General features: G+C 47.0%; 1 protein-coding gene across 2 annotated transcripts; it reads left to right on the top strand.

The window, feature by feature from the left end:
- The first annotated feature begins 612 nt into the window (after positions 1-612).
- On the top strand, positions 613-24,319 carry LOC144935406 (putative acidic leucine-rich nuclear phosphoprotein 32 family member C). Of its 2 annotated transcripts, none has more exons than XM_078862002.1 (8): positions 613-854; positions 13,403-13,552; positions 14,534-14,656; positions 18,118-18,268; positions 19,141-19,202; positions 19,304-19,352; positions 19,831-19,938; positions 21,804-24,319. In XM_078862002.1, exons 1-7 carry the CDS (start codon positions 801-803, stop codon positions 19,908-19,910), a joined length of 669 nt encoding a protein of 222 aa, XP_078718128.1. In that variant the 5' UTR covers positions 613-800; the 3' UTR covers positions 19,911-19,938; positions 21,804-24,319. The 2 variants fall into 2 exon arrangements, with proteins under 2 accessions (XP_078718128.1, XP_078718127.1); XM_078862001.1 differs by having other exon boundaries at positions 19,831-19,951.
- The last annotated feature ends 3,252 nt before the right edge of the window (positions 24,320-27,571 follow it).

Raw genomic sequence — 27,571 nt, 5'->3', positions numbered from 1 at the left:
AAATAAATGCCAACTGTGGAATGTATATAAGACGTAAATTGGATTCAAAGTATATGGTTTCAGATTGGAATAAATGTGACCTGCTATTGAATAACTCGGTTAATACACTTGAATTTTCTGAACTATTTTTTAAATGCAAGAAATCCATTTTATCAGTTGTACATTTTTTAATATTTGATCACGAACCACACACTAATCGCAGTGCTCATGTGATCGATGCTTTTGGCTTTATGAAATTGGACGCACAATCGGTTAACCAATAATGACCATGTTCACATTCACCAAAAAAACTTCTGAACGCAACCCAACTCCCCCCCAAATTGAATCTGCAACCTCACAAACACACAAAAGCACCGCAGAGGCTAACAAATACATTGGAACGTGATCGACAAGCTGAAAATAAATACTTAAAACTTGCTCCGTGCAAAACTTTGAAACTATACAGCAACAAAAAATTTGATGGAAAACTTGTAAAAAAAAAACCAGGCTGCTTGCCGGCTGGCTTGCTTCTGCTGAAGTGGCGTTGCTTTGCCAATTGAGGGCAGTATTCGTAAGGTGGCGGTATTGCACTTTCCCCCGGACAAACCTTGCCTTGATCTGTGTGCCTGGCTGCCTCGGAAAGAGGGAGCAGCCCCCCTTTAGCTCTGGCTCCGTACCGCCAAGTTGCCTCGCGTGTCCTGGCTAAACGGGAGAGAGAAGAGAGATTTTTTTTTGGAGTGACGCGGGATCTCAGAGGTTCCTGGCAAAAAAAAACATTTCACTATTTGCGAGCAGTGGGTTGCGACCTCCGAAATCAAACGATGGACATGAAGAAGAGGGTTCAGTTGGAGCTGAGGAACAGGATTCCTGCCGAGGTGAGGTCGTCGTCATCGCTACCACCACCATCATCTTCACAGCACATCAACAACCACCACCAATATCATTCCATCGTCGACGACGCGGCTTGCAGCGGGATGAGGGTGCTCCGTCATCTGCACAATTCACTCGTGCACGGGGTGGCCCTTTATAAATGTGCAAGACGAGTGGAGCTTACGTAGAGATAGATGCACTGTATATATATGTGTGTGTTGGAGAGCGTTCGGCAGCACACCGCCACTAACCACCTAACCTCCATGTGCGTGAAGTCTAGACACTAAGCCGTCTTTTATAGCAGCTGTCTCAGCTTTGTTGTCACACCACAAGATACTGGAGCGTTCCACGATATGACACAATAATAGCCGGGTTCTTACATCGCAAGAGAGCCCCGTGTGTGTGTGAGAGAGAGGGGCATGTGGCCGTGTGTGTAGTGGGGAGCGGTGGCGGAGCGGTTGGCGCATCGCGCTGCGCTACGACCCCGGCCCGCCCTGGTTCGATCCCCGCTCGCGGCCACCAAACACCGGTGACGATTATCGGAACCGGTCCCTGGGCCTCCCCCTAGGTCGACTCGGCCTCAAATGAGTACCCCGGTGCGGTGTGTCGTAAACATCGCCAGCGCTGGTGAGACAAAGGCGGCCGGGCGTTGTGCTGGGCACCCACCCACCACCTCGTGTGTGCCACAGTGCCGGCAGCCCTTACAGCTGCTCGCTAACAGCACTTGCCCCGACAGGCTGTCAAGGCTACACGGGGGATCTTTGTCTGTTGTGGATATCGAACCATGAGCAGCAACGCCTCGCACTCCGGACACGCCGTGTGTGTAATGTGGTGCCCCATAGACGTCGTCTTCTTCTACGTACGTCGGTGTCTGTGTACAGAGACACACACACACGTGTCTGTGTGTAAACATCCTCGTCCGACGTTGCATCCTCAATGCATTCGCTTCTTTTTCGCGTGCGATGTACGGGGCGGACGTCGACGTCTGATGTCAAATTGCTCCGTGATGACTCGTGGGGGTGATGATTGTTGTACAAGCAAAGTGTCTTCTCCTGCTGCTGCTGCTGCGTTGTGTCAACAACACAAACAATAAAGAAACATCGCACCCTCCAGTCGTCCAGCGTGTGTGACCGTGATGTGTTGTAATGCCTCCATCGACTCACTATCGATCGGTGAATATTGGCGTCCGGTAGTTTTTAGATTTGAAGCTTTCGTGACTGCAATAATTCATACTCGTAGGTTTTTTCGGTAAAGTCACGTAGGTAAAAATATATAATTTAAAATAAAAATAAGAATAGAAATAATTGTATTTCTATTATCATTTCTATAATTGTTATTATTTATTTTTTACCTACGTGACGTTACCGAAAAATACTAAGAGTATCGGGTAGTTTTGTTTAACGCTGCTTTGTCCCCTTTACTGCGTTCAGTTTCATGTATTTGGGTGAATGTGAGACATTCGGCTCTTGAATCGGGTTCAACAAACAAAAACAAGAAACCATCTGAAAGTGGCTTCGCGTTTGAAGTTCTATTTGTAGAGTCTTGTTGTGTGTACGATGTCGGGGGGGGGGGTTTAGTTTGTTAACGTTTTGTTTACACGGATGTTTACTTCCCATTGCTCACCTTCGTTTGTTGTTGTTGCAACTCGAGGCTTGGGAGCGGTGGCGCAGCGGTTAGCGCGGCGCCGGGGGAGCGGTGGCGCAGCGGTTAGGACTGTGCCTTGGGGCAGTGTCTACTACACATTGGGAGGGGGGAGAGACAAAGACGGCCGGGCGTGCTTGCTGGACGCGAGCCTTTCCGACCTAAGAGCACTTGCCCCCACCAGTCTGTTAAAGGCTATACGGGGGGACTTTACCTTTACTCGCTTGCATACGATGACAAGTTCACAATTTTGATAACAATCTGGATGTTAATTGTTTTTTTTTTAATTTGCAGAATGTCTAAACCTTACGTGCAGTAGACATCCTGACATTGGTGTATATACTGCACATTTAAATATCTCTTTATTAGCGTGTGCAGTTGCGTGTCTTAAGCTGGTGTGGAACATCTTAGCTTGTGTGGACATCTGTGGGGGGGGGGGGAGATTCTTATTCTGTTCTAGATTTGAAGCTTTCGTGACTGCAAGGATTCATACTCTTAGGTTTTTTCGGTAAAGTAACGTAGGTAAAAATAATAATAAAATAGTAATAGAAATAAAATAATAATACACGAAAATAATATAAATAAAATAATAATAATAAAAGAAAATAAATCAATTAAATCACGGGGTGGCCCTTTAATTTCATTTATTCTTTTATTTCTATTATTATTTCGTGACATTACCGAAAAAACCTAAGAGTAATTCTTATTCTGCTTGTGCTGTGTATGTCTTGAGTGAGTGCATGTCCCAATGATCTTATATATGTGTGTGTGGGGTGAGTACTATAATATCTGACAGTCATCTCGGTTCAAACCACAGCACCCTGGGGTCATCTGTTCCGTGACCTCCTTCCACACTCCACGTGATCACTGTAGTCTTAACGTGCACCTAGCCTGGCACGGGGGTTGTTTGTTGTTATTGCCCTGACTTGTACACATATATCTTCAGCTTGTGTGCACTGCATATCTTGGCAAAAAAAAATGTGCATCATATTCCGGACATCCAATGTGCTTTTCTGCGTGCGAGTTATTGCATCTCGTTGTGTGTCTTGGCTTTCGTACTGTTGACAAGCACGTAAACCATTGTGTGTGTTGTGTATTAATGCAGTGTACTGCATACATCTTAACCTTGTGTGCACGTCAGCCTGCGTGTACGTCTTGAGTGATTGTGTGTGCAATGCGTGGCTTTGCTGTGTTAGCATGTGTCAATCTTGTGCATGCCTGTGTTATGTAGTCGTATTAACAAGTATGTGACTCTGTACATATCTGTTCTGTGCATGTCCAAGCCTGTTTGTGTTATCATGTGTCAACCTTGTGCATGCCTGTGTTATGTAGTCGTATTAACAAGTATGTGACTGTACATATCTGTTCTGTGCATGTCCAAGCCTGTTTGTGTTATCATGTGTCAACCTTGTGCATGCCTGTGTTATGTAGTCGTATTAACAAGTATGTGACTCTGTACATATCTGTTCTGTGCATGCCCAAGCCTGTTTGTAAATCTCGGCTCGTTAAGTGTCTCCCCGTGTCCATTGCTCTCGCTCGCTTGCGTGGTGTCGACTAACATCGCTTGTGTCGACGTCTTAGATTGTGTACATGCACAGCCCCCTTGTTGGATGAGGAACTCACACACGATGTGCTTGCTGATCCCTGGGGGGGAGGGGTTGGCATATAGACGTGGGAGCATAGAACAGTAGTACAACAATATTGTTTTCTCTTCCTGTTGCTGCCCCACAAAGTAACAACACAACGTAGTGTCCGGTACCAATGAGGTTGTGTAATGTAATGCTGTGATGGTGGTTCGTGTCCATGAATGGTGTGCGGGTTATGTTGCCCGGCTTGTCGTTGTTGCATGCTGTCACGTATCGTGCTGTCACGTGTCGTTATGCTGTCACGTGTTGTGTTGTCACGTGTCGTTGTGATGTCACGTGTCGTGCTATCACGTGTCGTTATGCTGTCACGTGTTGTGTCACGTGTCGTTGTGCTGTCACGTGTCGTGTTGTCACGTGTCGTGTTGTCACATGTCGTGTTGTCACGTGTAGTCGTGTTGTCACGTGTCGTCGTGCGGTCACGTGTCGTGCTGTCACGTGTCGTGTTGTCACGTGTCGTTGTGTTGTCACGTGTCGTGTTGTCACGTGTCGTCGTGTTGTCACGTGTCGTTGTGTTGTCACGTGTCGTGTTGTCACGAGTCGTCGTGTTGTCACGTGTCGTCGTGCTGTCACGTGTCGTATTGTCAGTGTCGTTGTGCTGTCACGTGTCGTCGTGCTGTCACGTGTCGTCGTGCTGTCACGTGACGTTGTTGTCACGTGTCGTCGTGTTGTCACGTGTTGTCGTGTTGTCACGTGTCGTCACGTGTCGTTGTGTCGTCACGTGTCGTGTTGTCACGTGTCGTGTATGCACGTGTTGTTGTGTCGTCACGTGTCGTTGTGTCGTCACGTGTCGTTGTCACGTGTTGTTGTGTTGTCACGTGTCGTTGTGTCGTCACGTGTCGTTGTGTCGTCACGTGTCGTTGTCACGTGTCGTTGTGTTGTCACGTGTCGTTGTGTCGCCACGTGTCGTGCTGTCACGTGTCGTTGTCTTCGCCTGAATGATTGTGCGTTCAGCTTGTGTCTCGCAATAATGAATGGGCATATATCCTGTAATGTTCGTCTGGGCATATTATGGTGTGTCTGTCTGCCTTTGCTTGTGTGCTGTATGTCCCATGTAAAATAAAAGTCTTAGTTTGTGTCTATATGATACAGATGTATGTCAACTTGTGTGCATGTATGCGTGTTATGTATCAGTTTATCTTGTGTATATAATAGTTTGTGTCTGTCTTAGCGTGTGTAGTTGTGTGTACTTAGTGAATGTCAGTGCAGGATGAGTCTGTTTGAACCTGCCCGACCTAATGCTTGACTGTACAATGTAGTTGTGTGTATATTATGTCTTGGTGTGTATGCATACTGTTGCTGTGTTTTATCGTATGTATTCATCTTAGTTTGTACGTCTTGGCTTATGCACATGCGTATGCTGCAGTCTAATCTTATTTGCATAACCTAGTTTGTGTAAATCTTAGATTGTTTCTATCCTAACATTGATATACGGCATCAATTACTGTAATTTGTTTGTGTGCAATTATATCATAGTCGCCTTGTGTGCACATCTTAGCTTGTGTATGCTTGAGTGATTATGTAGGGCTGTGTGTATAGCCAATCTTTTGCTTGAGTCTTAGCTTTGTGTCTACCTTGCTTCGTGTGTGCTTGCTTGCATAACTTTGTGTATATATCTTGCGTGCATGTGTGTGTACGTGTGACATGTACATGCCTGCTTAGGCGTGTGCTTCTGATATCATTGCGTGATTGTGTGTCTGTGTGTGTGCAAAGTGTGTGTCATGTGTGTATGAAGTGATTTATTTTGTGCATGTTAGGTTGTGCCATTGTGTAAGTATACCGTGCAACATTGTGTGTGTGTGTGGTGGTGTCAGTGTGTTGTGGGTGGTATTGTATGCATGCCTTGTGTATATAATTGTCTGTGGTGTTGTGTATCATTGTGTGTGGTCATCACATTGTGTGTGTTGTGTACCATTGTTCATGCGTGGTTATCACATTGTGTGTGGTATTGTGTGTCATTGTGTGTGGTTATCCCATTGTGTGTGGCGTTATGTATCATTGTGTGTGTGGTGTGTATCATTGTGTGTGTGGTGTGTATCATTGTGTGTGCATGCGGTGTTATGTCTATCGTGTATATATTGTGGTGGTATCACGTTGTGTTTGTGTCGGGTGGCGTGTGACCTTCATAGCACTTGCCCCAAAAGTCTGCTCAGGCTACACGGTTGTATATCGATAATTGTTATGTCTTGTTATTGTTAAGTGGGAGCGGTGGTGCAGTGGTTAGCGCGCTGCGCCACGAACCAGAGTTCCATTCCTGCTCACGGCCACCAACACCTGTGACGATCATCCCCTAGGTCGACTCAGCCTCAAACGAGTACGCGGTGCGGCGTGTAGTAAACATCGCCACTGGGGAGACAAAGGCGGTCGGGTGTGGGGGTTGCTGTTAAGGCTACACGGGGGATCTTTATCTTTGTATTATGTACTGTCGGTGTGCGTGTGTCATTCTACACAACAGTGTGTATCGTGGTGTCATTGTGTGTTGTATATAAACATGTATCTGTAATGGGATTACGTGTTGCGCGTGTGTCATTTAAACCTATTAACGCAATTCCATTGCAGTACGAATACATTTGTAATACTGTACCAGTACTAAAGTCACTGTTATTGTATTGTGTTAGCTTGTGTGTGTGTATACGGTGGTGGTGGTGCTATTTAAAATATAAATCTGGTAGTTTGTGTCTAATGCTGTTATGTTTCGTGCTCTATGTGTGTATGTGTATGCAATATGTCCGTGTCTAATGCTGTACACGTGTGTGTATAGTGGTTGTGTCATTGTGTTCACTGTAGTGTATCACTGTGTACTGTGTGGTGTCATTGTGTATGTGCACTGTGGTATGTGTACAGTAGTGTCATTGTATGTGTACTGTCATTGTACAGTGTGTACTGTCATTGTACAGTATGTGTACTGTCGTTGCACAGTATGTACTGTTATTGTACAGTATGAGTAGTTATTGTACAGTGTGTACTGTTATTGTACAATGTGTACTGCCATTGTACAGTATGTACTGCCATTGTATTTGTACAGTATGTGTACTGTTATTGTACAGTGTGTACTGTCATTGTACAGTATGTGTCCTGTCATTGTAGTGTGTATTGTTGTTGTACAGTATGCGTACTGTCATTGTACAGTGTGTACTGTCATTGTACAGTATGTGTCCTGTCATTGTAGTGTGTATTGTTGTTGTACAGTATGCGTACTGTCATTGTACAGTGTGTACTGTTATTGTACAGTGTACTGTCATTGTACAGTATGTGTACGCACACTAATACAGTACCGTTGTGTAACTATACAGTACATGCAATGTGTACACGCGTGCAGTCCTCTTACCAAATGTTTGCGGAGTGTGCTGTAATTGTGCACCAGTGCTGAGTGTAACACACAAACACACTCCCACCCCTCGCTGGGACAAACAAAACCACGTATCTGGTGGATTCTTGTTTAATTCACAGCAAGAATGGATGGTGCCATCATCGTCATCATGCCACCAGTCGAGACAAAGCACGGAGCACGGTGGGGTAGGGGGGGTGGTAGCGAGACAGAGGACATCCTACACAAGGCACACCACAAGGCACGATATAAGGGGAGAGATTGGAGAGATAGACGAACAACAGCGAGATGACGGACGCCATGCAAGTTGGGAGGTTTCGCGATGATGATGAGACATGCGGATGGGGTAAAGCGTGGAAAGACGACGACGTTCGCAGAGGAGGGAGCAGCCCGGGGTGACTTACCCCCCCCCCCCCCTTTCAGGCACCCCCCCCTTTCAGGCACCCCCCACCCCTTTCAGGCACCCCCCCCCCCTTTCAGGCACCCCCCCCCCCCCTTCCAGGCACCCCCCCCGTTTCAGGCACCCCCCCCTTTCAGGCACCCCCCCCTTTCAGGCACCCCCCCCCTTTCAGGCACCCCCCCCCCCTTTCAGGCATCCCCCCCCCCCCCTTTCAGGCACCCCCCCCTTTCAGGCACCCCCCCCCCCCTTTCAGGCATTCCCCCCCTTCAGGCACCCCCCCCTTTCAGGCACCCCCCCCCTTTCAGGCACCCCACCACCCCAGCCAGTCGCTCTCCCGGTCACTCTGTGGCTGAAATCCCAGGCAGCCCTCACCAGGGGTGACTTTCAATGACCTCGTTAGCGAGAGGGTGGGGGGGAGCTGGGGGGGGGGGGGTGCTGTGCGCGCGCTGATGCACAACGCGGACACGGCAGAAGCCTTTGGCAGGCTGGTTGGAGCAAGTCGTGTTTGTGAGCACACACCGCCGGCCGCCTTTGTCTCCCCAGTACTCATAATTTATGTCCAACACACACGCACACTGACAAAGATCCCCCGTATAGCTTGTAACAGACTGTTGGGGCAAGTGCTGTTAGCGGGCACCTATGAAGGTGCTCGCTAACGGCACACGAGGGGGTGGGTAGCCAACACCACGCACGGCCGCCTTTGTCTCTCCCCAGTGGTAATGTTTACACATCGCACCAGGTACTCATTTGAGGCTGAGTCGACCTAGGGGAGGCCCTGGACCGGTTCAGATAATCTTCACTGAATTTAGCCGTGAGCGGGAATCGAGCTAACCGCTACACTACCGCTCCCCATACACACATGCACACACATCACATGCTTTTACACGGTACACACAAAATCTATGCACACAGACAACAACACACGCACATCCATTAATGCACACAAACCCCTATTCACGCACTTGGCCGAGCAGGGCTTTGTTAGGTGCCTCCCTCCCACTGCCCTGATCCCCATCTCACCCTGATCCGCTCCATTGCCTGATCCTGATCCGCTCCGCATCCCTGGCTCAATTGCCTTCATCTTCCCTCCTTCTCTGCTCACCCACCGCCCCACTGATGATATAACTCCGGGCGTGTGCCCATCTGCCTGTCATTAACAATGCATCGTTGTGATTCTATCCATCCTACGTAGGTAGTGTTATTCACACAGAGCTAGGGGCCCATGTCCATGACAGATGATGGAACGCTCTTCATTCCCGTCCAGTTGTCTCGGCATTTTCCCACCAGCTGATGCGTTTCCTTTCTCGTACGTATGTGCGTTGAACTTCTTTCGCGCCGTACGTAGCCAGCCGTGCCATTCGGAGGTGCGGGGGAAGGACAACAAACTAAACCAAGCAAAAAAACAGCTCTAAAGAAATGATTTTTCCATCTAGATTTAAAAGTGCATAGCTTCGGTGGCTTCCTAATATCGGAAAGAAGAGCATTCCAGACGGTCGCAGAAGCGCATCGGAAAGCGCGCGATGCGGTGATCGTATTTGTTCGATGGCGACTGAAATTTTTTTTTCTAAAATAACCAAAAATAACAACCCCGTGCATTCCAAACAAGCGCCCACCGATGAAGAAGCAGCTCCCTCGAGCGCACGCTCCTCTCGCTCAAAGCTTCGTCGCTCTTGTATATATGTGTATGTTGAACTTCTTTTGCACCGTATGTAGCCAACCGTGCTAATCGGAGGTTGCGGGGCAAGGACAACAAACTAAACACAATAAAGTTCTAAAGCAATGAGTTTTCAATCTCGATTTAAAAGTGCGTGGCGCCAGTGGATTATAATATCGGAAGAAAGAACGTTCCAGACGGCCACATCGCGCGTCTAAAAGTGCCGCGCGATGCGGTGGCCGTCTTTGTTCGATGGTGAGCCACATCCCGCTGCGAGGATGACCGGAGTTCATGTGATGGTTTGTATTCCTTGAGGTCAGCAAGATATTGTGGATCATTTGAAGCAAGCACTTTGTGTGTAATGAGTGCGACTTACATTTTCCATTGCCGGACCATATTCAGAATTTGTTCATCATATCTCTGACCATCTGAGGATATGTCACTTATGATTGCCTACTATGATTTACACAACTATGATTATATCTCATGTGCTGGACAAAATATGGATGGTCTGGCTCCCATCAAATGAATGTGGAATTTCTACCGCTGGCTCGGCTGCCAATGTAGATTGGCACCACATTTCTATTTGAACTGACATTGATTCTACACATATACAGTACATGTGTTGTCTCCCCAATTTTATCTCAATTGTGCTATAGGCGTCATGGCACGACATGAATAATCTAAACAAACGCATTGCCCCGTTTGTTTAGAGAACGGCCAGCAGAAGAGATATATGCAGAACTTCTTCTATAATCCGTTAAAGTGACCTGTTTTTTTATACACACATGCACACCAGAAATGCTGCACTAACCCACATGTACTACGAAACACATTGTCAAATCAGTTATTTTAATTCACATACAGTAACTTGAAATCACCAAATTAAGTTTATATATATTTTGATGGGAGGCGGGGTTTGTGCAGTCATTGATCACTGGCCTGAAACCATCAACTCACCACCCCTGACGACCCAGTTTAATCACGGGTGGCTGATACCTGGATTCGTACCCACGCTATACAACAACAGCGAAGTGTAACTGACTACTGAATCACGCCGTGTGTTTTGGCCATCCCCAATATTCGCATGCCTAGAAAACCTCTGGATCACTGAAGCTTGGTGATTTTTTGAATATTTTTTTTCCACCATTTGCTAAGTGATTGAGGCATTGGCAGATTTCACGACAAAAAAAAACGAATCAGACGGAGAGAAACAGCCGGGGGTTCTGTGGGTTTAAAAACGTTCGCCAAAAAGAACACGAAAAATAATGATGTGGTTTTAAAAAACACGACATCGATCTCTTAACACAAGGGCTCTCTGTGCTCTTATGTTCACAAGTTATTCGGTGCGATGCCCCGTTTTATCCGCTGCGTTTTGTAATCCTTACGTAACCTTGGAGGGTAAGCGTTTTCTGTAAACATTGCATTTTGTCACCGCTCTGTCCTGCCGCTTACATTTCTACTTTTATTTGGTAAATAAACCCACTCCCCATCTTTTGCGAGTCATTGGCTTCTAAATGTTTTTGTAATTTGGCCAAGTGCTGTTTACTTTGAGTGGAAAAGATTTTAGTTTTTCAATATATAGCACAGATGAAAATTTATATTTTACACTTTAACAAACAATGTATCCTGTTCATGACCAGCAATACTGCAGTAACTATATTTTCGTGTACTTAAAATTATATTTTAAAAAAGTTCTATACCTGCATCGCTGTGAATGCGCCTTACCCCGACAACTCTTGCAAGCCATGCGGGTTTAACCTGGTTAATAATTGGATGGGAGATTGGCTGGGAATATCTGGTGTTGTCGGCTCGTGTTGTGCCGTTAGTTAGCACCTATTCATGCCAGAACAGGGCACGAGTGATGGTGTGGACAGCACCTCAACCAGCCACCTGCATCTCCCCACAGTGCCGATGTTTACACAACACTAAATAGTCAAAGACAAAGATCTCCCGTATAGTCTGTAACAGACTGTTGGGGCAAGTGCTGTTAGCGAGTACCTATGAAGGCCGGCACGGCACACGAGGGGGGTGGGTGGCCAGCACCACGTCCGGCCGCCTTTGTCTCCCCAGTGGCGATGTTTTTACGCACCGCACCAGGTACTCATTTGAGGCTGAGTCGACCTGGAGAGGCCCAGGACCGGTTCAGATAATCGTGACCGGTGATTGTGGCCGTGAGGAGGAATCGAAACTGGGCAGCCGGTCTCGTAGCGGAGCACACTAACAACTGCGCCACCACTCCCCTTAATAATACATATGCACATACAAACATAGATGCAAACGCAGATGCAAACACAACCGTACAATGATATCCTCATCGGAGGACAAACCAAGGATGTCCTTCCAAGAGATGACACACAGAAGTTAGGGCTTCATTGGAAATGTGCTGTTGGTCTGTCTCTTTCAATGGACATTGACCCAGCCTCAGCCTGTCACTTTCATTCACTCGCTGTTATGCGATGGTTTGGTATCACGCTGTAAACGACAGACACAGCGATATCTCTGGTTGGGGCGATACCGCCATGTTCGGCAGCGTAACACACAGGTTCAGGGAACAAATGCAAATGAGACACCGCCTTGACACGCCATGGCTATCAGGGATGATAGACTACCGTTGAGACGCACGGCGTGGTGGCAGCCAAAGGCGAGATTGCGAGAACAAGCTAGGTGCAGAAGCGCAATTATTCCACGACATTGCATTGCAAGCGAGAGACGGCCACTTGGTAGGGAGGCCTTCATCCATCAGTGGATAGATCATGACATGTTGATGATGACTGAGTGGACTTGATTTACCCTGCCCTAACGAAAGCAGCCCCAGCTTTCTCCCGACTTGACTGCCGCCCCAACCGAGCAACGCGGCCGTCTTTCCAAGGCATTTCCGCCTTCTTGGATGCGATCAACATTTTCCACTTCTGCTGCTGCTGCCGCCGCCGCCGCTGCTGCGTCCGCTGCGCTCCCCCGTGGGCGATTAGCATGCGTGTGGTCTTGCAGCGGCGGGCGGCAGGGGCATGCTGGATCCGTCACCGTCCACGAGCAGACATGACCTCCATCGCTTAATTGGCCCGGGGATACAGAGCGCTGCGTTCGGTTATTCGCTTGCGCCTACGCGATGCCTGTGGTCGTTGGTGCCGGCGTCTGGATTTTCTTCCTGAGTAATTTGTAATCATGTATCCACGGGAACCCATTTATGGTGTAAAACTGTAAGACACAAATCGTGGTTCGTAGCCACCTCAAACGAGTACCGTCGTCGTGAACCGTGGTTTATCCACTGCTGGATATCCATGGGGAGAAACGGGCGCCACGGTGGTGAGACATTAACTACCTCACCTGGTATACAGGAGGTCATGGGTTCGATCCCGATGCTGGCGCCTGTATATTTAGAGTTTGCATGTTCTCCCCTTGGTCGAGTGGATTTTTCTCCGGGTCCTCCGGTTTTCCTCTCCACATTTAGAAACATGCGTTTCTAAATGTGTATTTGGCTGCTATAAATTTTCACGTGAAAAAACACTTCCTTGAGCGATCATTTGTGGCCAGGTCGCTTCTGAAAAAGAGCTATACAGCTCAGTGGGCCTTAACTGGTAAAATAAAAAAATATTTTAAAGGGGAAGGCCCTCCCATGCTGCCGCCATCTCTTACTGTCCATCTCACACTGGGCTATGAACCACATTATTACAGTTTGTAATTCCTGGCCATGGTTAACATCATTGTAACAGGTGGCATTTGAGCACATCCTGGGCCAGACCTCTTTACCAAATGGCACTGACGAGCGTGTAAAGTATGGTAAAACAACCCTCACCACTGCCATGCTTGAGAAAACCTTCATCCAGCAGCATATTGACAAAGGGCGTGGTAAATGAGTGCTATTTTTGTTTGAATTGTTTCATTAGGTCATAGAGCTCGTCTTGGACAACTGCCGCTCCAACGACGGAAAGATTGAGGGGCTGACGGATGCCTTCTCTGCCCTGGAGTACCTGAGCATGATCAGCGTCGGCCTCACCAGTCTCGCCAATCTGCCCAAGCTACCCAAGCTGAAGAAGGTGAGAAGTGCTATTATTATTATTATTCTTATACCCCTTTTCGCACTGGCACGTGCAAGCCGAGCCAGTGCAGGGCCCTCGTGGTACGAGTCGTTTTTCCACTGGCAATTTACTGTGCCTTGCTGGAACCAAACCGTGCTACGCTGGCCTCACACCTGAATCTGGATCGGGGCCTATCAGGGGGTGCAAGGGCAGCTCGTTCATCACGTGTGACATTCAGATAGTTGCAACTCAAGCGGATCATCAACCATGTCATCGAAATGCGTATAAACTCCTTCACTGCGCGTGAAATCGGTGACATGGTTCAGCTTCTGCAGTGGGAAAAAAAACAGACCTGGTGCCTCCTGAGCCACGCTAACTTGGTGGGGGTTAACAGGGGCTTAGCCCCCCTCAAACCTGCACACCGGCTTCAAATCAAACACAGCCGATACAGGGACAACCTCTCAAAGCCAGACTCGGCAAGAGAGCTGAAGGTGTCCACTTAGCAAAACACGTAGAAGACGGGGTCAAGTCGCGAACGTGTGCGATTTAACTCAGACAGCTGATGTCCAAAAATGAGACAGTGCAAGGTTAGCATTTCTTTGTGCAGGTAAGCCCTGAATGGGTTTCAACTTGTTTGTGTCTCATCAGCAGGGTGTGTGGCCTGTTTAACGAATGTTGCTGGGCTGCCTGATGTGATAGGCAAGAGTATGACACAAACATCGTGCGTCGCATTAGATGCACATATAACTTCGTCCTGCTTTGCTTAGGCCTGTTTTATATTAGGCCTCTTTAGCTTAGACCTGTTTTAGCGTAGGCCTGTTTTAGCTTAAGCCTGTTTAGCGTAGGCTTGAGTCTAGGCCTGTTTTATCTTCAGTATGTTTAGCTTTTTTTCCGGCCGGCAGGTTTCTTTTGGCCGGAATTGATGGCGTGAACAATTTTTATTGCGTTGATGATGATGATGTTGACGACTACGATGACGATTGCTTTCGTGTTACACAGCTGGAGTTGAGCGACAACAGGATTTCCGGAGGTTTGGAGGTCCTTGCCGAGAAAGCGCCGAAGCTCACCAGCCTGCACCTCAGCGGCAACAAAATCAAAGACCTCGGCACATTAGAACCCCTGGTGAGCAGCACTGGCAGTTGTGTGGCATCGCAACTACATAAGTGTCAATCTTGATTTGAAGCTTTCGTGACAGATGGAATCCATACTCTTTGGTTCTTTCGGTAAAGTCACGTAGGTAGAAAAATAACACAGGTAGGAACAACAGTTCCACACTGCCCACCAGGGATTATTTGTCTGTCTGTCGTGCATAGCCACGCCCTCGATTTGTATTTCATAGAGCGCTTCGGGCGGGCTCGGCACCACGTGACACGCCGCCCCACGAAGCTTGCGCCGCGTGACACGGATCGCACGAATGCGCTGTCCAACCAAGTTCCTACCTGCCCACTCCGAAGGAACGTGTTAGGTCACTATTATTATAATAGATCACTATTATTATTTTTCTACCTACGTGACTTTACCGAAAGAACCAAAGAGTATACATAAGTGTCATTTAATTTTGGCCAGGGCTTTGTAGGTTATGATTAAGTGAAAACTGAGACAGCATTTCAAAGCTCTCACAAGCGAAGGTATTTAATAAAAAATATATATATTTAGAGAAATTGTAAAAAAACTTGTTTGTACATTTTACAAAGAAAGTAGCAAGATATAAATAAGAAGATAAATAAGGTGATTTCGTAGTACTTTAATAACCAATGGAAACGAATTTTACACGTAGTCTTTCACGACCAATATTATGAATTATAATTGGTTTCTTTTAGTTTACCAAGCAAAATGTTCATAATATTGTACAAATTCCTGTCTGCTGAAACAGCAAATCAATTGGCATATTTTCCCAAGTGACAAATTCATTTTATTTGATCTATCGGGTAGTGGATGGTTATAGTAAAAATAAGGCATAACATACACTATGATCTAAAAAATTATTACGAATCAATGGAAATTACCTACAGGAAATTATGAAATATGAGCAAAACAAGCCCATGTACACGACAAGTTTGTTAAACAATATAAATAGTTGTTAGAGGGAAACACTTGGAGTAGAGTCTGTTCTCCTAGAACGCGGTAGTTGCGTTCCTTAAGAACGCCGCGTTATGGAAAATTCGCGTAATATAAAGTAACATATAATACTGTATAGGGTAAAGCACAGTCGGCGATAACGCGCGATATGCATACGCAGACTGAACAAAGACTGAGGCATGTGGGTAGCATCTAGAAGCATCCAGCAGCATCCCATAGCCTTGTGCGATGCTACGCCGAGGCAGCCGTACAACCGCTTATCCCTACGCGTGCGACGTAGTTCTGTTCACTGAATTGCGTTATATCCAATTCGCATCCGCGTTATAAAAAAATGTGTTCCCTAATACGGTCATCGCGCTATATCCAATTCGCGTTATGAAAACACGCGTTGTAGGAGAACAAACCGCGTATATATTTGTATTCTTAGGGCAATGATTGAAAGTGGATTGTAGAAAATGTGCCTCATTCTCGTAACGTCAACAGGGGATAGAAGCTTAGTAGTGCACACCTTTAGACAGTCGAGACGGTTGATATGCAGTTGAGAGAGAGACAGTGAAATTGTTACTGAAAGGTAATGTTTAATGTTGCATTCAGAGTTTAATAAAGACTTCAATTGTGTAATCACGACTCAATTACTGTTATATATATTTATCTTGACAAGACCACCCTGAGTGCCATCACCTTAAACTACTTAATTAGCAAGATGCCGAGGGAGAAATAATAATAGACAACAGGATGAAAATTATTAAATTAAGAGGACAGCAAGACCAGAATGGAGCGCTTATGGAAACATCGCATTTAATAATGAAAAGCAACGCGTCTAAAGAATTCAGTTTACAGTCAGTGCATTATCGACTGCCACAACGTACGGATCGTAAACACGGACCAATGGACGTACACAAAGGAGTTTGGGGAGATGCATGCTGCTGTGAATTGCTCCCAAGACGCGGAAAGAGGTAATACGTGGATTGGGGAACAATCATGAATTTCAGACCTTGCGTTGCTTACAGTGGGATTGGACATGTACAGGGCACAAGAAAGGATGCTGATCAATGGACTAGACTGGTTAAGGAATCTCAGCCAAACGAGACAAGAGTTGGGAGATTAAAATAAATGTCTAAATTGAAGAAAACCCAGGTAATGTGATCCATACCTTTGTACTTGTCAGAAACAGCAAGACTTCTTCACGATTCTGGCTAAAATCGCCTGATGAGGCTGGTTGTGATCACCAGAGAAACGTCACAGTACTCAAACTGTCAGTATTGCTGGTTTACTCTCCAACATACCGGTGTGCTGAAAAAGTAATTAATTGGCATGTTTAGTTTATGCGACAAACCTTACTCATTGGCTGCGTCGGGTGGTGGTGCATTAACGACACATTTATGATCTTGATTTGAAACTTTCGTGACTGCAAGAATCAATACTCTCTGGTTCTTTCGGTAAAGTCACGTAGGTAGAAAAAATTATAAAAGAACACGACGTTTCGTTCGCAACACTAGCGTCCGTCATCAGGTGAGAAAGCCACAACAGCAGATCATTCTTTCTCACCTGTGACGGACGCTTGTGTTGCGACCGAAACGTCGTGTTCTTTTATTATTTTATCTACGTGACTTTACCAAAAGAACCAGAGACGCATTTATGATTTCATAGCATCCACTGGGTAAACTTGACGAGGTTAAAAGTGACCGTGGAGGACAAATCCTAACGGAGTTTGCGCTTCGTTCACGCGATGGCAGTTTCACAAAGATTTGTAACTTACAGAAGGATTCACCCCGTCTGTAGAACGGGATGTTTACCGGTTTGATGTTAACTACCTCGCGTGGTATGGTGAAGTACGGTTAAACAACCCCCATGGCAGGCGCTGCAGTGGTGAGATGTTAACAACCCTGCCTGGAATACAGGAGGTCGTGGGTTCGATCCCGACCCTGACGCCTTTATATTTCGATTTTAAATATTTCTCTCTCCCTGGTGGTCACGTTCATTTTCTCTGGGTCCTCTGGATTTTACCTCCACATTTAGAATCAAAACGACGCGTTTAGAGTAGTTGGCTGCTCAAAATCACACAATAAGCCACTTCTAGAATGTGTAAGTGCATCGTTCCAATGGCTTCCTAATATAGGAAGGAAGGGCGTTCCAGACGGCCGCAGAAGTGCATTCTTAAAGCGCGCGATGCGGTGACCGTCTTTGTTCGATAACCAACCAAAATCCGCTGCGACGATAACCGGAGTTTGCGCAATGGTAATGTCTCTGCACGCATCACTACACACTAGGGTTTGCCACGTCATTATTTTTCACGATACAATTATTAGAATTATGAGCAATGTAAAGAACAAAAAAACACGAAGGCCAGGTCGGTGCAGTGGAGCTATCATCTGTGGCCAGGCCGCTTCTGAAAAAGAGCTGCGTAGCTCAGTGGGGGTGGGGGCCTTACCTGGTAAAGATAAATAAATGAAAAATAGTAAATATACAGTGAGCTGCCCTTGTGGTTCGATGGCTGCGAGCAGAAAAAGCTGGAGCTGCTCAAGAGCCTCGACCTGTACAACTGCGAGGTGACACGGCACGAGGATTACCGCGAGAAGCTCTTCCAGATCCTGCCCACGCTCACCTACCTTGATGGCCTCGACCAGGAGGAGCAGGAGGCCCCCGAGTCGGACGGTGAGTGTTCGACACCGGACTGTGTTAGCGTGAGCCGATCGGTTTGACAGTTAACTAGACCGGGTTAGAGTGAGGTGAGAGGTCAGGGTTCATCACTAGACTATCTTAAAGTTCGGCATGTAATTTGTCAATGAAATTATAAAAATCTATTCCCATGCCCAATGTATAGTCATCATTTCTTTACATAAAATGTCGCTATTTGTGAATAATCAATTTTGACACTCATACATTGAAAAGTAATTCACAATTGATAAAACTTACATGCAAATATGGTGCTATTGTTGCAGTCGGTCTAATGGAGCGAATAAAACTGTACATGCGAGGCAGAAAAACATTACAAGCAATACAAAAGGGGTAATTTTCAAAATGTTCCCCCCAAAAATAATTAATTATTGAGTCGAATCGTGACTGAATCCTACCAATTCTATAAGTTGCTGGAATTAGTGAATCATTACACGCCTAGTAACGGTGGGGTGGAAGGTCAAGGTTCATCCCCAGCCTGGGTTAAAGCGGGGTTAGAGGTCAGGGTTCATACCCAGGCTGGGATAAAGTGAGGTTAGAGATCAGGGTTCATCACTAAGCTGGGTTAAAGTTTGGTTAAAGGTCAAGGTTCATCCCCAGCCTGGATTAAAGTGAGATAAAGGGTCAGAGTTCATCCCCAGCCTGGGTTAAAGTGAGGTTAGAGGTCAGGGTTCATCACTTGGCTGGGATAAAGTGAGGTTAGAGGTCAGGGTTTATCCCCATCATGGGTTAAAGTGGGGTTAGAGGTCAGAGTTCATCACTAGGCTGGACCAAGTGAGCCAATGTGTTTGGGGACACGCTCCCATTGTGTCGGCGAGTGTGAAAGGAGTTCTGATGTTGTTTGCCATTAGGGGAAGAAGATGAGGAAGAGTATGAAGATGAAGACCCACCGTCGGAGGAGGAGGAAGACGAGGTGAGTTTGGGAAGTGCCTGACAGCTGTGGTAGTGGATTTGTGGTTTCTTTTTTGGGCGATTTTATGTCGGTTTCTCACGTGTCCCGCGTCTTCCCTGCAGGACGAGGATGCAATAAAGGAGGAGGAGGATGAGGAGGAGGAAGACGAGGGTGCGTATATTCATCTCTCCCCCGTGATGAAAAAAAAAGAGTTTTACAATAATCTTTTGTCGGCCGAGTGACGCATGCTTGAGATGCAGCAGCTTGGAGGCAAGGGTCGGAGGATCGTACAGATTTGTGAAATGGCCAAACCACCTGGGATATGAGACAACTGGGAGATGAAGTTGGTTCATGAACCCACCTGTCGATATTTTGTTGTTATCATCACATGTGCATTGTGCGTTTTCTCTCGGTATTTCTCCTGAAATCAAAACATTCCTTAAAAACAAATTGGCCAAACATCCCAGTGTGGCATATGAGAGGGGGGAGGTAGCAGAGTGCATGGAGGAGAGTTGAGTGACATGAGAGAGGGGAAGTAGGAAAGTGTGTGGAGGGGAATGGAGTGAGCTGAGAGGTGAGAGCCATGGGTAAGAGGGATGCCGTCGTTAATGTCCAACCCAAATGACATGCGTGGTTCCTGTTTGTCCAGACGACGACCCCGACAGCAAAGGAGAGAAGAGGAAACGAGAGCCGGACGATGACGGCGATGAAGACGACGACGACGAGTGACGCGGCATCGCGCCGTGAACTCGCGACGGTGCAGCGGTCAGGTGCTCTAGCAGGGGTGGGGGTGCTAGTAGAGGTTAGTTGGGGGGGAGGTGGTCGGGCGGGGGAGGGGGGGCAGTTAATGGGGAGGTAGGGCGGGTGGTTGAAGACCTGGTGGGCATTGAGGGGTGGGGGGGTTTGCGCTCGCTGCCGCGTACTTGTAGAACTGGGGGGGTTGTACCACGCGCGCACGTTCCTTGCTCGCCACTCCCACGAACGCGCGACGCAGGCGGCGACAACGGTAGAGGCGCGCCGCCGCCGGCATTGCGCACCGGGGCCGAGCGTGGAGGCGTTTGGTCCCCGCGCTGTGGCCGTGACGCCGTTTTGCCGGAGTCCGATGCTGGCATACGGGGAGGCGCGGGCATTCATTTCAGTCCGGTTACCGTCCCTGTCGCCAGCCCGGAAACTTATTCCCACATCCGGCAAACCGCATCCAGTTTACCTCTCATTTTGGCTGTGATGACTAGTCACGTGTCTGCTTTATTTAGTCTACCAGCACATCAACCTAATTTAGGTCAGGGCCTCTCTCTTGCTGTCGCCAGCGATGCAAAGAAAATATTCACTGAGAAAATTAACCCCTGGGGAGGACGGATTTGCAAAGGTTAGGGTTTTGGAGAGATCGGTGCGTTTCCAGGACGGCTCTGACGATATTGCGATGTCCCGTAGCAGAAAGCGTATCCCGCTAAATTATCGGAGAAACATGAAAAGGGAAGCTTCTGAGAAGCTTGACAAGGGAATACGCAAACCAAAACAACAAGTTTGCGCTTTCATTTCAGCTGCTGTTAAACTGGAGCAGTTAAGAACTATTCCTGTATATATAAAACTACCGATCCACCTCTGAAACCCCTTTATGTGCTGCTCCCACAATGCACCACGCATCTTGACACAATTCTTGTCGGCTCCCAGCATGCATTGTGCACCGTCAAGTAGATTTTCACTGCAGTCACCACAGCGGTGGCATCGCTAGAGCACGCTAACTGCAACGGTCCTTAACGTCACGTTCAAGTCTTTTTTTCACTAACAGAACTTCAAACTCAGGTCAGACAGCTAGAGATTGCAAAGAGCCATTTGTTTTTGTTTGGATGCATTTTCCCTTTAAGGCCTATGCACAGCCATCGAGTTTATGGACCCCGCATCACCCCCCTACCTCCGGATTAGCATGATTCGCTACGTACGGTGTGGAAGAAGTTCAACATACACGTGCACACATACATCTGCAGCAGGGCCCACAGATACGTGGGGCCAAGGCACCGGGCTACGACAAATGGGGGCAGGGGGGTGAGTGAAGCAGACAAGGGTCCCCCATTTCATCCCTCGCACCAGGGCCCCGTACCAACCGTGCATACGCCGCTGGCCACGCAGGTCCTGCCCTGTCTGGCGCCTCTCCCTGTCCCGTCCCGTGAAAGGCAGACGCTGACGGATTCTCTCTGAGTTTTCCCTTTGAGGGTGGTCGACGTCACGTAAATCACGGCGGCTGGCCGGTGCTCAATCGACGTCGAGAAACCTCGTTCGGGGTCCGGGCCGATGCGTAACTTTTTGTCCACCCCTTACCAAACGCCAAAGTGTCGTTGGCATGGGGCCCCGGTGGAGGGAAAAAAAGGACCCACACCCCCATCCTAACTCCCCCCCCCCCTTCTTAGCACCACCCGTGGGCCCTAACGGTGCACGTTGCGCACTCGACTGTTACACCACTGCAGCTTGTGGATAGATCTAAGCTGACGACGACTAACGACGTCACTGCATAGATGCCGTCGTGAAACGCAGGGCAGCGACGTCAGTGGCATCGCGAGTCATGTTGAGACAACCGCCGGTCAATGTAAAAACTTATATATATATTTTTGTTCCGCTCGTTAACAGATCCTCAAAAAGCAAGTCAGCAACCCGAGACGAGACGACAGCCCCCGGGCGCGTCGTGGGTGCTGCCAAGCATGGGTCGGAAAGGGGCATTGCTGGATTGATGATGTCACGGAGAATTCTCATTTTTTTTGAAATTACTCCCCTGTGCGTCGAAGCAACAAATTTGGCCGGGTCGGAGGGTGCGGGCTCATAGTAAGAAGTGAAATTATATCAAATCTCAGTTTGGGGAATTTGGATCAGCCCATCGTCCTTCTGGGTGGGGGCTGATCAAATGCTTACCACTTGGTAGTGAGGTCAGCAGTGGTTGTCCAATGTGCTTAACTCACCCCAAACATAGGAATGTGGAATTTCCATCACTGGATCGAGGCTGTAAAAATGTATGAGCGCCTCCCCACGATTATTCTAACCGATCGAAGGCAATTCGTCTTGCAAATTATGTTGGAACGCAGAGGTAAAAAACAGCACTAAACAAACAATGATAAGTCAAAGTTTTCATCTAAGGAAATTACGTTTGATTTATACAAGATAAAAACGTCAAACAGATGTGATTTGCATGTGCAGGGGTAATTTCTTTTGCTCGTTATGTTTAAGTGTAAAGCTGGGAAGATTAGTTAACGGCAAAATGTACGCAACGTTCCGTGAATGTCTTACAACCTCCTGAACCCGATAGTGGAATTATCCGTTTCTCATTTTAGCTTTGTGTGCTGTGGAAGCCGTTTAGTACTTAGGATTTCAGAGTATGTTGACCAATAACGTACCGTGCCAGACTGCTTGGGCACCACATCCTCAAATGGGTCTCTCCCTGCTCTGCGATTGGGTGTCACGGGTCAGGCTATTATACGTCTACCGGTTTTGGCGGGGACAATCCTCAATGGTTTCAGAAAAGGCTGTCTCCCAGTGTCCCCTCCGAATCTTTTGTGAAAACTCGGATTCCTAATGCACGACTCCTGAAACAGTCAAAGGGCAGGGCGCTACCTCAGCAGTCGGTTGAGGGGTTGGGGGTGTGGGGGTAGGCGAAGGCTTCCGTAAGGTGAGCGAGGCCACTGTCAAGAGACCTTTCACCGTGCGGTTGGGGCTGGTGGCTGAGCACGCGTGGCGGACAGAGGGAGGGGGGATGTCCCGGTTGAGCCTCCCGGAGAAATGGTAGCGTTTTGGTGCGAGAGCGGTGCGAACGGGAACGCTTTGTGATGCCACCCCAATCAGTTTGGCGAGTGTGACCGTCTGTCCTTAGTTGTGATGTTAAATGTTTATTGCTCCACCGGCATAAAAACGGAACATGTACATGAATGTGGTGTGTGCCGAGTTAGTGCGTAGGTGTTACCTCGACCACTGTGAATATCTTAAATATGTTATAAACTGTTGGATTTCCCTAGCACTCACGTTTGTATTGGTTCTTGTATTTTTGCCCCTTAAAATTAAGCCATTCACTCTCTGTATGCTTCAGTCTTGAATGTCCACAGACTGCTTTAATAAACATTTTATAATTCATAACCTGCGTGAGCATCCATCACTCTACGTAAGTATTCCATAAGAATGTGTAAAACCCTTTTAACAATCTGCCGTGTTTGGGCCTCCCTATGTATATTTGTATTTGACCAGGCAAGCCCCACTGAGCTGCATAGAAGTGACCTGGCCAGAAATCACAGCTCAACGAAGTGGCTCATCTTTTGGAAATTTAGAGCAGAAAAACACTCTAAACGCGTGGTGATGTTAATTTTAAATGTGGAGGGGAAAAACCGGAGGACCCGGAGAAAAATCCACGCTCCCACGGGCAGAGAGACATGCAAACTCCAAATATACAACAAGTTGTCAGGGTCGGGATCGAACCCACGTCCTCCTGTATACAAGGCAGGATTGTTAACATTTCGCCACCGCGGCGCCTGTCATGGTGGTTGTTTAACCATACTTCACCATATTTCAGACGCCACCGATGTTAGTCATTGACGGGCATCGAATTCAACTTTTCAGTTCATGCTGCATGCTGGGCTAACCCCAGAACCATCTGTGACATCACGGGGTCAACACAGAGGTGAGACGTACACGGTCACTCGTAAAGTTCACGTAGGGCAGAAAATTACGTTAATAGAATCTGAAATGAAACCTAAAACATACTTACGTTATGTATTACGATCCTTTCCTGACTCCCATCTCAGAAAGGTTTGGGGAGGGAAGGGGAAGAGGGTGCGACCAAGTCAACGGACGGGCCTCATGGAGCATGGAAGCGTGGAACCTGGGTGCTGGCACCGATTTTCAGCCAGAACCTGGGTCGTTTTTGGGCCAGCACAGCCCAGTTGCTGGTGACCATGGTTACAAAGCGTTGTCCTTTGACCTCTGGTTCTTGTGGCTGATCTAACTGGTGTATCGTGCACTCACAATGGAGTTCGTTTCGGGAAAAGGGGACTTGCGGTGACATCACAGCAGCGCCAATCCAATAGCTCCATCCGACTCTCCCAAATAAATACCAGAACCGTTCACGTTATTGGCTTAATTTTATAGAAAAAAAATTTTGGCTACCCCACAACCAGGGGCGGTTTCTTCATTAGGGGGATTGGGCGACGCACCACCAATGTCATTTAACCACAGAGTCACGCTAGCCGTCATTGTGCCTCTGGATATAGTCCAATCAGCGTCATGTCACGTTCTGTGGAGTACCGCCTCTTTTTGGGCGATTTCACTGAGAATCGCCCCGAGTGGTCCCATAGACTTACATTCAAAGATGTTTTTTTTCGAACGGGGGGCGCTGCAATGCATTCTCTATGGCTTCCGGGAGGGCTCGCACTAACGTGCTTACGTCATCATACGTAAGCACGTTTCATCCAACAATATAATTTGTCGCCACCTAGTGGAATCTTTAATAAAATAAACTTGAGTGGATTGTATTAATAGTGAGTATAGAAACAAACAAGATGTATTGTAAGAGTCACTTTATTTTTCATTAATATTAAAGAAGTGAAGTTGCCTTTACATACTTAAGCTGTTAATTTATCCATTGCATGGGTGGACCTTATCCTTATCAATCATCCAGACATTTGCCCCCCCTGAGAGATTTTGCAGGAGCCGCCACTGCCCACAACATACTTTGAACTTAACCGTGCTGATCGGAGGTGCGGGCTAATCGGAGGTGCGAAAATACTGTATAAAACCTCATCACCCCGAAGGAAAAATAAACTCCAAGAAAAAAAAATAGACAAAAGGAGGAAACAATGCAGATGAACACACATAAACAACAACCCCGACGCCATATTGCAATGGCGGACAAAGCAGAGGCTTCCTACCCCCGTCTCCCACCGGTTTACCAACCCGTAGTGACCAGCGTAGTGAAGTATGACCAACGGTCATCTCGCAGTGTATTGACTCAATGGATAAAAATGTAATCGAATCAAATGGGCGGCTTGTCTTTTGCATGTCCAGCGCAAGAACCATCACACCCTAGCCGCATCCCACTGTGCCTTTAGCAGTGCTGTTTTTCCACAAACTTGTTTACAACAAAAAAACTCAACCAGTATTATATTTTTCTTTACCACTGAGAAGGGAAAAGCTTAGGATCGTGGCTGTCCGGCCATGTTTATACAAACTGCAGGAAGCGCGATCTCTGGGTGATCGCCCAGCAACAAAAATAAAGATTCCTGAACTTCCTTTAATTTACGAGAACTCGTTTGCTTCAGTGTGGGCTTTCACCTGGCCGTGGGTGAGGGTTACCGATAGCGTCACAAGTTCTCCGTTGTATGTTTTTTGGGGTAGTGCCTGCCACGGTGGCAAGATGTAAACTACCTCGCCTGGTATACAGGAGGTTGTCGGTTCAATCTCGACCCTGATGCCTGCTGTATATTTGGAGTTTGTATGTGTCTCCCTCTCCCTGTAGTCGCCGTAGTCGCGTGGATTCTTCTCTGGGTCCTCCGGTGTTTCCCCTCATTTAGAATCAACATCACGCGTTTAAGAGTACGTGGCTGCTATAAATGTCCACACGATAAGCCACTTCGTTGAGCAATCATTTGTGATTGCCAGGTCGCTTCTGAAAAAGAGCCAGACAGCATAGTCGGGCATTTTACCTGGTAATATTAAAAAAAATGTTCATAGTTTTTAGTTAAATTGTCGAGTTCGATGTCCAAAGTGCAGACGCGGCAAGAACGGTTAAAAAACAGAGAGAAGCGTATAACACAGCCACGCAAACCCACACACCGGGTGGCGTGGCGTCATACGTTTTGTGTTGGAAAGTACATCGATAATGAATGAGAAAGTGCGCCAGCCCAAATAAATTATTGAGTGACGTTTTCAGAGGTGAGCACGCTTACCAAACTGTCCGCATCTTCCCCTCGTATCATTCCGATGGGATTGGAAACCTGTTAGATGGGAAGGTGAATTGAATGTGGTTAAAATGAATGTGATTAAATGTAGATTTGAAGTTTTCGTGACTGCAAGGATCCATACTCTGGTTCTTTCGGTAAAGTCACGTAGGTGAAAGAACCAGAGAGTATGTGATTAAATGTGTTAATATTCAAACGTGATGCCTAGATTCAATCTCACAGATTGAACCAGGCAGATTGAATGTGATGGCCAAGCAAGCGTGCAATGTCGAGTCAGTGCTGGAACGTGGTTGGAAGCGTTGGATCCACGTTGGCCCAACGTTCAATGTTTACCGGGACACTAAAAACATTGGGCTCGTCGGACTAATATGGGGGAACCCTGGTCTGGCTAGCTGAACACTCCGGCTAGCCGCGAATGTATTCAAAATCTACATAAAACAACAACAATACCGTGTACCGCACATGTATATATATAAACAGCATATAATGGTATAAATAAAGTCGTATGTGAAGTGTATGGGCATGTTTTTGTACTGACCAACAGATAAACGGTGGACTGTATACCATAACGCTAGTTGCTCAGTCAGCCCCCACCACGACACCTCCACACCACTCAAGTGTTGTCTAAATACTACATATTTTACACTATACACAGTATAACATATTCAAGTACGATTGGACCTTTTTTTTTCCAGTATCAAAGTATGAAAAATAAGAAGTTTTATCCTTTCAGGCAATAAGACCAGGTGTTAAGATGTCCAAACACCAAAGAGATACATTTTTCAAGTGTAATGACTCCGACAACAAGAATATAAGAACAGCCACTTTTATTAGTTACTCCATAAGGAACCCTGCTATGGATTACATAAGGGACCCGAGGCTTTGTGACTGTCCTCCAGCTTGTATCTTCCTCCGAACCTCCCCACTCCTTGTGCTCTCCCATTATATATCCCTCAGCCCCCCTTTTCTGGAATGTTCCCTCACGCTATTTCCCTCAGCCAATCCCCGTCCTTTCCTTCTAATGGATCCAAACCGTCGCCTCTGGGTTCTACCACTGAGATTGTCCTTCAAAACTTTCCCTCCAATCACTTCAAAGGCCCTGCCTCCTGACCAATCCCTGTGGAGGCCTCTTTCCTCCAATCGGAGGCTTTGGTTTATTTTTGAATAGCCGTTAGGCGGCACATTGGTTTGGGGTCATTTTCCATCATTACACTTAAAGCTTTCGTGACTGCAATAATTCATACTCTTTGGATCTTTCGGTAAAGTCACATAGATAGAAAAAGAAAAATCACGACGTTTTGATCGCAACACAAGCAATCGTCTTCAGGTAAAAAAAATACAGCAGGCGAACTGCTGAGGCAGGAGAAATATAGCGGGAGAGCTGCTGCAATAATAGGTTATATAATAGTCTTAGGTTTTTTCGGTAAAGTCACGTAGGTAAAAAATAAAATTAAAATTAATAAA

Source organism: Lampetra fluviatilis, chromosome 13 (genome assembly GCF_964198595.1).
Source record: "Lampetra fluviatilis chromosome 13, kcLamFluv1.1, whole genome shotgun sequence".
In the NCBI taxonomy this organism is placed as follows: domain Eukaryota; kingdom Metazoa; phylum Chordata; class Hyperoartia; order Petromyzontiformes; family Petromyzontidae; genus Lampetra; species Lampetra fluviatilis.
Note: the sequence above shows the minus strand (reverse complement) of the source record. Positions and strands in the feature narration are given on the sequence as shown.